The following is an 11,777-nucleotide window of genomic DNA, read 5'->3' on the forward strand; positions in this document are numbered from 1 at the left end:
GATCCAGCAAGAGAGACGGAGAGGTAGAAGAGTTCTCCGGCAGCGTGACGGCGCTCCGGAGGTTGGTGATGATCTTGTCTCAGCAGGGCTCCGCCCGAGCTCCGCAGAAACGCGATCTAGAGGTAAAACCGTGGAGGTATGTGGTCGGGCTGCCGTGGCAAAGTCGTCTCAAATCAGCACTAAAACCCCACTATATATAGGAGGAGGAGGGGGGAGACTTGCCTTGGGGTCCAAGGACTCCCAAGGGAGTCGGCCGAGCCAAGGGGGAAGGTCTCCCCCTCCCAAACCGAAATCCACTTGGTTTGGAAGGTGGAGTCCTTCTTCCCTTTCCCACCTCCTTCTTTTTTTTCCTTTCCTCTTTGATTTTCTTTCCTATGCGCATAGGCCTCTCTTGGGCTGTCTCACCAGACCACTAAGGGCTGGTGCGGCACCCCAAACACCCATGGGCTTCCCCGGGGTGGGTGGGCCCCCCCGGTGAACTCCCGGAACCCATTCGTCATTCCCGGTACATTCCCGGTAACTCCGAAAACCTTCCGGTAATCAAATGAGGTCATCCTATATATCAATCTTCGTTTCCGGACCATTCCGGAAACCCTCGTGACGTCCGTGATCTCATCCGGGACTCCGAACAACATTCGGTAACCAACCATATAACTCAAATACGCATAAAACAACGTCGAACCTTAAGTGTGCAGACCCTGCGGGTCCGAGAACTATGTAGACATGACCCGAGAGACTCTTCGGTCAATATCCAATAGCGGGACCTGGATGCCCATATTGGATCCTACATATTCTACGAAGATCTTATCGTTTGAACCTCAGTGCCAAGGATTCGTATAATCCCGTATGTCATTCCCTTTGTCCTTCGGTATGTTACTTGCCCGAGATTCGATCGTTAGTATCCGCATACCTATTTCAATCTCGTTTACCGGCAAGTCTCTTTACTCGTTCCGTAATACAAGATCCCGCAACTTACACTAAGTCACATTGCTTGCAAGGCTTGTGTGTGATGTTGTATTACCGAGTGGGCCCCGAGATACCTCTCCGTTCACACGGAGTGACAAATCCCAGTCTCGATCCATACTAACTCAACGAACACCTTCGGAGATACCTGTAGAGCATCTTTATAGTCACCCAGTTACGTTGCGACGTTTGATACACACAAAGCATTCCTCCGGTGTCCGTGAGTTATATGATCTCATGGTCATAGGAACAAATACTTGACACGCAGAAAACAGTAGCAACAAAATGACACGATCAACATGCTACGTCTATTAGTTTGGGTCTAGTCCATCACATGATTCTCCTAATGATGTGATCCCGTTATCAAGTGACAACACTTGCCTATGGCCAGGAAACCTTGACCATCTTTGATCAACGAGCTAGTCAACTAGAGGCTTACTAGGGACAGTGTTTTGTCTATGTATCCACACAAGTATTGTGTTTCCAATCAATACAATTATAGCATGGATAATAAACGATTATCATGAACTAAGAAATATAATAATAACTAATTTATTATTGCCTCTAGGGCATATTTCCAACAAGCTATACTACGCTCTGCTCGTTGGAAAATAAACAGCACGCCCATTTGGGCCCCCCATGGCGTAGGCCTGTTTTTATAGTTTTTTAATTATTATTTATATGATCCTTTTTATTTTTTATAATTCAAATAAATCAAAAAAAACTTTCGCAATTCAAAAAATTATATTTACATAAATGTTTGATAAAACATAAAGTATTTGTGAATTCAAAAATTGTTTGGGATTTTTGTAAAAATGTTTGCATATTTGAAAAATCGTAATTTTGGAGAAAACATTCGTATATCAAAAAAAGTCCATCATTTTGAGCAATTTCTTTAATGCAATTAAAAAATGTTTGATAATTCAGTAAATAAATTATTCACCAATTCACAAGAAAATACTTGAAAACAGTTTGTAATATAAAATATTGTTTGGAATTTAAAAAAAATGTTTATAAATAGTAAAAAAAATCTCGATTTCAAAAATGTTCCCAAATTTGTAAAAATGATCATGAATGATTGAATGTATGCAGTTAAACAGTAATGCTTCTGAGTCTTTCTGATTATATATCTGAATGAATTTTGAAGAATTAATTGTCGGGTGGATCGAAATATTATAGTATATTTAAAAAAAATCTTGAAATTCAGAATAATTCTTTGAGTTACCAAGTTTTTTGACAACCATGATATTTTTTAAAAAATATGAACATTGTTTGAACTTGTGAATTGTGAATAAAATTAAAAGAAGAAATATTTTCTTGCATTTGTGAACAAATTTTCGAAATCATGCGATGAGATATGAACATAATGTGATCATCGTCATTGAAGATGATGAATTTTTTTTCTTCCGTTGCAACGCACGGGCCCTTTTGCTAGTTCCTCCAATCCATTGTACGTATATCTGTTTGGCAACCATATCGATCGATCCACATTAGTTGTGTGATGATCAGATCAATCAGTGGTCCACATTGTGCTTTTCGCCTGAAAAAAGCACAATAATCGTATTACCAATGGTAATTACAAGTCATGCAGCTTGCTTCTTGCTGTCTACTGCTGCGGCGGTGGAAACCCTAGTTCTATCGCCTTTACATCAATGATGAAGTGCAACATGTTTCCTCCCCCTTGCAACAGGTCAAGACGGACAACGGTGATTATAAAGATTTTCATGCACCAAACTACTCCCTCTAGTTTAGTTCTCTCCAACTACAATTATTTCGGTACGGAGAAAGTACAATCGTAATATAACCACAAGCAGATCAACAAAATGGGTGATGGTTGATCGATACCGGGGAGACGAGTCAAGAACATAAATCACTGGACACCACTATGTTTAGAGCACATGGGCTTGTGACACGGTTTACCCATCTACACATACACAACACCATAACATTAATTGGTTTCGATCATAACAGAACTCTAGCGGCACAAAGCGAACGGTTCAGAATGGAGGACTAAACAACCAGCCACCAACAAAACACTAGTCATACTACAACTAGTACTAGCAGGAGTCTGTCATAGAGAAAGCGATGTTAATACTACTAGTACCAGCGGACAAGAAAACAGCATCAATACTAGCAGTGATCATCGGCTCTACGACCAATGTGATCTAACATATGCACAGGCCTTCCGCGACGAAGCATAGGAAATCTGTGAAGTGGCTTGGCTCTACGACCAACGTCACGTGGCTCAGGCAACGGCCATCTGTCATGAGCAAGAAAGTACAAGTCAATGAAGAGATCAATTCTAAACAATGTTATAGATTGATAGTAGTAACATGTGTAAGAAATAATACTTGTTTCCATCAACTGCTGCAATACGTTCAGGGTTTCTGTGTGTCTCGCCGGGCAACAACCATCTGTGTGGTTGACCAGCCACATTTCAAAAGGCATAAGAGTTACATAATAAATTATTTCAAACAATATGTACATATATACCGTACTTAAGAAAGAATACCTGTTTTCAACACCCTCGACAATAGTATCATCTGCACTAGTCCTGCAAGTACACCCAAATTCAATTTTACCATGAGGAAACGAGTTAGTTTAAACCAATGGCATACCAGCTTAGTGCATTAAAAAACAGAAAAGGGTAAGAGCACAATAATAGGGTGCGGTTAAGTATGGTATCAAGTATGATAATGGTAGATAACAACAGAACACACCGATGAATTAAGTCACCGGAATCATGTACCCTACATCACTACATCATTGCACAGTATTACACTTTGGGGCACACACAAGTTGTCATATCAGCCCAAACCCAATTGGGCCAAAAATATGCTTAAGTGAAAATGACTGAACAATGTGAAAACTAGAGATGAATATACAGACAGGACAACTTTCTTAAAACCTCCAAGCTTCTTTTATTTATTTATTTTAAAAGACATACCATTTCTTATTCAAGTTCAATAAAAGGCGGTGAATAACGTCCCTCGGCAGGAATGGAGTTTCTTCCTCATCATAAAAGTTCATTCCAACAAAATTCCCATCACTGTCAATAAGAGGGCCCCCAATCCCAGCCTAACAAATAAAGAGGAATAACATACAAGAGTTACACACAGATATTGTTTGATAGATGTAGTGATAGCTTATGTTAGTATTCCAATGCTAATAACTTTTTGGCATGTTAGAGGTAGGGGAAGTCCACAAGAAATACCTTGGTGATTTTACAGGTGGAGACACAAAGTTCTGCGCAATCAAGTTTGCTTTGTTTGCCAATCAACACCTTCCCCTCGACAGCCATTAGTTGGCGATGCGCAAAAAGACTACCCACAGCTATTACGTCCATAGATGAGGTAACTGGATGCCCACGGATTTTTATTGTCTGAGGACGCCAGAATCCCATGATGTCAACAAGGGCAACATTGTAGTGTAAATTATAACAGTTCAATATCCCCACGACTCGAAATTGGTTTGGAAGGCAAACTTCAATCTGCAATGATAACATACTGTTAACCAGCATCTCAAATGAAAATAAAATAAAATTCATAGCAGTTAGCAGTAACAACCCTCAAGTTATCATCGATCATGTGTGAACTGCCAGGAACTCTAACCAAACTTGCTGAAGTCAGAATTGTTGCAGAGCATGCTTTGCCCTTTATAAATATACCTGAGCAAGAAAACTTTTTTGCAAATCCTACAGAGATAATCTTTTCAGTTATCAATCATTAATCAATTAAAAAAATGGACAAGTACTGTGTAACAGAGTCATCACCATTGAATGAAGCAAGTGAGACAACACTTTGATCCATTTTTGAAGCAAGATGTTTGCTTGATTGTGAAGCAAGTGAGCAGGCACTTCGATCCATTTCTAAACAAAAACTTCCCAATGGTTTCCTCAAGATATCATTCTTGAACGTATCATCGAGAAAATTTATGAATCGCCCGCCTAGCATGATACAACAGTTAAAAGTGTTTGAGAAAGTTTTTGAAGTGTGTGTGTGCAACATAAGGTACTCGGCAAAATAAGTAAAAATGTATTGGCTGCCAAGGGTTCAACGTAGGCCATTGTAGTTTCAATATGTGATCCAAGAAAAATGGTGTGATGGTGATGATCCATCTTCCTTCTTCCATCGCACCATTTCCACTTATTGTTTATGGGTCTGCCAATTATGTCATATGAGTATTCCTCACAGTTTTGATATTTCAATGTTATCTTGTTTTCCTAACTCCAAGTCAGTTTCTGTGCCCCATGGATTTGCCAGACTGATGTGCCACATGCATGATTAAATTTATTTTTATGATTTCCATAGCAACAAGCAGGCGTTCACCTAGTTTATCAAATAAATAAAATTGTGAAGACATAATGCCAGTACTAATCAGTCAGTATGTTTTTGCTATGTACTAACAGTATGTGACCACACACCAACTTAGTGGATAGGATCCCCTCCCAGTTAGGTCGTTTATCACATAAAAATGGGGAAGCTACCATTCAGCTTGACCATGGACCCAGTATGACACAATCTAAGCTCCTATATCGTGTTCCTCCATGTGGTTCAACGGCTGTCAAAGGAACAGTCGCGCCTCTTGGGTCCAGGCTTGTCTCAAGCTGGCCTTACAGCCAATATCCTATGAAATAAATTTGCTCACCTCCTGCCATGAGTAAACCTGTACCTCCATAACGACATTTATTTCTTGCACTTACAGCTTCATCAACCTCTTCCTCAACACTGCAGCACAATGTAGAAAACTCACCGTGACAAATCCACAAAAAGAAGATATCAAGAGACACAGACCATGCACAAAATGAGAGTATTGAACAAGGGAAATTTAGAGAACAAGAAGGGAGCGCCAAACAGTTGCACATATATTACAGCAGATAAATTTAATAAAACCTAAAACAATTTCTCCATGGGTATGTTTAAATGCAAGTTTAGAGTGTGGCAGAAATATTTATTAGCGCCAGATTAATAACAACCGTAATCTAGTACACATTGCAAATGCAGCTTGTTGGGCTATAGGAAGAGAAGGCCACAAATGCAGAGCAACAGGAAATATACAAAAAAAAGGTAAAGAACACACAAGTACAAAATAGCCAATGAGGCAGTTTTGGGGATAAATTTGTAAACCTAGGAAGCTGCTCTTTTGCTTTCAGAATGATACACCTTATACAAACTCAAATAGAAATAGGGCAGGGAGATGTAGTGTAAGTCTGTAGGATGCAGTGGAAGAGAAAGCATGGGTAAGGCAAACAGTGTTATTCACCAATACTAAAAGTGCGCATACCTGACCATCCCGCGAAACCACATGAATCTACGAATTGAAGGCCTTCGTACGTAAGGGGTCTTTCTTTCTTTGGTACCAGAACAGTTCATCCCAACAAGGTTGCCATCAAAATCAACAAGCGGGCCCCCAATCCCCACCTAGCACAAACATGAGGATGAAGTTATGCATGACAAATGCAATTCATAATTTCAGAAACTAAGCATATGCATCAGCACATACAATGATGAAATATAGGTTCAGCCATTCATATCATCATACAGTTATATATTTGAACTGTACAAACTAAAGCAGCTAGCTCACCTCATGGATTCGGCATGTGCTTAACATCTCCTCATCTGTATGAGCGCATACAGAGGCAAGATCTACTCCACTTGTGGTCTTTAATTCTCCTGAATCATAATAGCGCCATACAGCTGCTACCTTCCTATAAGGCTCAAACTGCGTGGCACGATCAAGACTCAGATGATGTAGATGGGTGGGATTAATAACATCAACATTCTTGATTTTGACGATCCAAAAATTAACATATAGCTCAGGCTTCTCTATCCACCCAGTGACAATCTGATCATCAGGAAGGCGTACTTTAATCTGAAATGAGCACAGGGCAATGGCTGTACTGAATTAATCATTACAGCTGCAGCATATACATCAGCATAATTAATAATCCAGAAAAGGTTACCGTCAAACTTTCAGTGATCTTCTCAAGGTGCCAAGTATACGGAATCAAATTTATCGATGTCAGGAAACACGTGGCATCAGGACATGAGCTTTCGATGCATGTGCCTGTGCATTCACGTAATTGGGTGTCACCTGGAGAGAGAGAGAGTCATACGTGCAAACTGAATAGCTGATCATCAAAAACAAGGTAACATGAAAAATCATTAACAGTATAATCACCAACCATCGAATGAGGCCAGCGTCACAACACTCGTGCTTAATCTGGAAAGTACTTGCTTACTCAAGGCGCCTTTTCGGGATTTACTCAATTTCGCTACGGACTTAGCACTCAAACCTAGTCAATTGAAATAAAATCATGTGCAATACAGTTAATAGAACGGTCTACTATGAATAGTCAGGAAAAGGAAGCAGAAATGGACTCACTTGGCCTAATTGCTTTCATCTCACTGTTCATTCTTGCCCCTGAAGCATCAACAACCCCTTCCTTAACTCTAACACTGCAGAGTAACGCAGAAATCTCAAAGTGATAAATCAACAAAGGCAATATATCACATCCACATAGACAAAATGAGCTGGTATTAAACAACGGAAATTTACAACAAGGGAGCCAAATAGTTACAGATATTTCAAAGAAGAGAAATTTAAGAAAATCTTTAAAAAAAATCCCCATGGGTCTTCTTGTTAAATGTATTAGCGCTGGCATTGAAATAACAACCTTAATCTAGTACAGTGCAGATCTAAACAATTTAAGAAAATAAACACATGAGTAGAAAAATAGCTAATGGGTGAGTTTTGGGGATCTAAACTCGTAAACCTTGGAACCTGCTGTTTAGCTTTAAGAATGATATGCCTTGCACTCAAACTCAAATAAAAATAGAAGGGATATGTAGAAAGGATGCAGTAAGAGAGAAGCATGAGTAAGCCAAAGAGGGAAGGGCAGTTCATCAGTACCGAAAGTGTACATATACCTGACCTTCCCGTGAAACACCAAAAATCGGAAAATTCCCTCCCTTCGCATGTAGGCAGTCTTGTCCATTTTGGTACGGGAGGAGTTCATCCCGACAAAGTTGCCATCAAAATCAACAAGGGGGCCTCCTATCCCCGCCTAGCGCAGAAGTGACAGTGAAGTTACACAGAAAATTCATGCAATTCATAATGCCTGAAACTGTACAAAAGCAGCTCACCTTGTGGATCCGGCACGTGCTTACGATTGTCTCACTGGTCGGAGAGGCAAGATTTAGTCCGCTTGTGGCTGTTAAAAATCCAGACCTGAAACAGCGACATACGGCTGCTACCTTCGTATGAGGCTCAAACTGCATGTCACGGTCAAGATTTGTGGCATCAACACCAGACACATTCTTGATGTTGACAATGAAAAAATCAACATATATCATAGGATCCTCTATCCGCCCAGTTACAATCCGATTATTCGGAAGGCGTACTTTAATCTGAAATGAGCGCAAGGTGAATTAATGATTACAGGTGCAACATATATATATATATATATATATATATATATATATATATATATAAGCACAATTAATAACCCAGGAAAAGAGCAGAGAAAAAGTTACAGTCAAACTTGCAGCTGGGCGAGTAGGTGGAATCAACCGTCTCGATGTCAGGATTGTAGCTTCAGAATCAGAACATGAGGTTTCAATGCATATGCCTGTGCATTCACGTAACTTGGCATCGCCTAAACACACAGAGAAAGTCGCGCGTGCAGACAAAATAACTGGTCACTAAAAACAGGCAATATATATGAGAAAGTATTAACAGGAAGCATAATCACCAACCATCGAATGAAGCAAGCGACACGACACTCCTACGCAATCTTGAAACTACTTGCTCACTGAGTTCACTCGGGGCGGCTGGACTGGATTCAGGAGAGCTGTCCAATCTCACTACAAAGGTATCATACAAACCAAACCTAGTTAATTGAAAATAAAAATCATGTGTGATGCAGTTAACAGATTTTACTACGTATTGTGAATATGTAGTTGCAGGAGAAGGGAAACAGCATGGGCTCACTTGGCCTAGCTACCCTTTTGTAAGGGCGTTGTTGCTCTTGATGGCCTCTCACCAGCCGGCGCTTGTTTTCCATGATGGATCTTTTCAATCCAGCCTGCTGAGCAGCAACGAATGAAATTGAACTAACACTGAATGATGTGATTATACACAACTAGTGGATCGGGATCGGTATGGTTGCCAGACAAATGGGGGGATTGGGCTATCCGTTTACAATAGATCGGAGGAGGAAACTAGGACAAAAATACCATAGAAACTGCGTCAGATTACTGTGGTGGAACCGCTCTAAGAAAGTGGGTGGGTTAGTTGAGGTATCCGTATAGAACCAAGAAAGAAAGATTTTGAATTAGATCAAGCGACAGAAATTCTACCGGAGGTGGAGAAGGGATACCTTTGAAACAAGCCGCCGCCGGAAGGACCTCTGCTAGTCCCGCAGAATCGATTTCCTGGGGAAGGAAGTGGAGGAGGATGCTGTCACGTTCCAAGTTCGTCTCCTTTTATCTCTTCCCGGACAGCCACTAGAGGCCCACTACTACACGAACCGCCCAGCCCAGCTGAGACCCAGCCCGAAACATCAGTTTCTTTTTTTTCTTTTTTTAGCTTTTCGATAGAACATCAGCGGCATTTGGCGAAATCACTATCTGTCGCTCTTTGCGGCAGACTGGCGGGGCAACGCATAGGCGGCCGCCTTATTGACCGGCCCACTAGTGCACGCATCGAAGCGGGAACTCAGACCGACTACTTTGACGGTTCGTATCAACTAATGTAGCGAACCATCGCTCGAAGAAAAACTAATGTAGCAAACAGGCATGAGTTACTGTTATGAACATTCAAGAAAATTTTAGAAAACAATTAAAAGCCAATGAATTTTGGATTCCCAAACATTTTTTTATTCCAAATGTTTCTAGAAACTTGAAACTTTTTTATAAATCCTGAATAATTTTAGTGGAGTTTAATCCCGTGCGGGAACGGCACTGGCGACGGTAAGAAGGTGGCCCGGGTTCATTCACTTCTTTGTCCTGCCCGTTTTCATGTCCGCGTTCGTCTACGCCCCACGGTTCCTGTTACCCGTTGTGCCCGTCGACTTGTTAGGGCTGCGGCCGCCGTCACCGTCGCCCGTCGGGTCGCGCGATGGAAGGTGGCCAAGGCAATGAGCGCGACGCGCGATCAATAAGGGTAGGTCTCTCATCTATACGCCATGTTATACATGGTATGGTGGCTAGCCTGTCCGCTCTGGCGTTAAAGATCGTGTGTTCGAACCTCAGTGGTGCTATTTTTGCGTCATATTTCCCTTTGTTTTATTGTGTTCTGACAAGTGGGGCCCAACTATCATAGTGACGTTTCAGGGTTATTTTAAGAAACAATTGTGGGTTTTTTGACAAAAATAAAATATCAGGTTTTTTTGCAAAACAAATCAGGCCACACACCTGTCCGCGCCTTCTAGTCATTGACATTGGGTCCCACACCACTTTGACGCATATACAAAACGGGATTAGCACTGTAGATGCACAACCTAGTTAAGTTTTATCACTAGTTCAATGAATGTCGCAAGTTTTAGCACTGAACTGATTTTTTTATTAAGTTCAGACACTTGTGTAATTGACTTTATTTTTTATGATACTGCTAAAAAATGTTTTACATTGTACTCCCTCTGTACGTAAATATAAGATAATAAGATAAGATTTTTTAAAGATTTCATTATGAACTACATATAGATGTATATAGACATACTTTAAAATTTAGATTTATTCATTTTGCTTCGTATGTAGTTCATGATGAAAACTCTAAAAAGTCTTATATTTTAGAGCGGAGGGAGTAGGAGGCAGGGTTACATCCACCTCGTCAAAACATCGCAAATCAACCGACCATGTTCTTGGACGCCATGCAGAATTAGATTCGGCTTGGGTTATGGTCATGTTAGGTTATTGGTTGCATGCATCTATGTATGGCAAGTCACGAGGCAATTGCCGTGTTTTTGTATCGGTTTCCAATCACAGGGAGGATTTTATAGGGCGAACTACTCGTGAGTCGTAGGGGGTGTTTCTTTAAAGGGATTTTTTGCTTTAGGGACTAAAAAAAGTTTCTTTTAATCTCATGTGAAAGAAACAAGAGGGACTAAAAGGAACTAAAAGGGGGTATTGGAAACTAAAGGAAGAAGTCCCTATGAAAGGGTCTTTTTGGAACTTTTTTGACACTTTTTTCAACAATGCCCCTACTTTTAGCATGTCATTTAATAACTTGTAGTACATTACTAGGGGTAACATGATCTTTTTGCATGTCATTTAATGACCTCTAGTCCCTGTTTAGTCACTGAAAAGAAACGGATAGGGACTAGGGACTTTTTAGTTGGGACAAAAAAACATAGGACTTTTTAAAGAAACAGAGCCGTAATCAATCCAGATCAACACGCGGGCCAGGATGTCGACGCAGACGGCCCCCGAAGACGGCAGCATCAACCGGCCAGCCGCCCGGTGGTCCGACCTCCTCGGCATGGTTATTCTCAGGATCGCCTCCCTACACAACCGCGTGCGCTCCGCCGCCGTCTGCAAGTCGTGGCGTGCCACCGCGTCGCAGCAGCCGGCGCCTCCCGCAACGCCGCTGCTGCTCCTCTTGCCATGGGCAGGCGGGAAGTGGAAGAAGCACCTATGCGGCCCCGATGACAGTTCGATCTTCCGTGTCCCACCCAAGACGGTGGATGGGTCGCGGCGACTGACTTTAATGAGCTCACTGTCGTGAACCTCTTCTCTGGAGTCGAGGTGCCGCTCTCCACCAAGCAGAAAACGATCTTCTCAACAAGGTATCCCTGGCCAACATTGAAAGAACGG

General features: G+C 41.4%; 1 protein-coding gene across 1 annotated transcript; it reads right to left on the reverse strand.

Moving 5' to 3' along the window:
• Nucleotides 1–2,840: 2,840 nt before the first annotated feature.
• On the reverse strand, nt 2,841–8,723 carry LOC123397076. Its single transcript, XM_045091765.1, has 17 exons — nt 8,702–8,723; nt 8,499–8,620; nt 8,109–8,372; nt 7,893–8,029; nt 7,348–7,421; nt 7,148–7,258; nt 6,926–7,056; nt 6,547–6,834; nt 6,247–6,383; nt 5,611–5,690; nt 4,736–4,909; nt 4,530–4,657; nt 4,178–4,453; nt 3,911–4,041; nt 3,476–3,517; nt 3,315–3,377; nt 2,841–3,223 (listed from the first exon to the last, which is right to left on the reverse strand). The coding sequence occupies exons 1-17, from the start codon at nt 8,721–8,723 to the stop codon at nt 3,094–3,096; spliced, it is 2,310 nt and encodes a 769-aa protein (XP_044947700.1). The 3' UTR covers nt 2,841–3,093.
• Between the last annotated feature and the right edge of the window lie 3,054 nt (nt 8,724–11,777).

The sequence above is a fragment of the Hordeum vulgare genome, chromosome 5H, assembly GCF_904849725.1.
Source record: "Hordeum vulgare subsp. vulgare chromosome 5H, MorexV3_pseudomolecules_assembly, whole genome shotgun sequence".
NCBI classification, from domain to species: Eukaryota; Viridiplantae; Streptophyta; class Magnoliopsida; order Poales; family Poaceae; genus Hordeum; species Hordeum vulgare.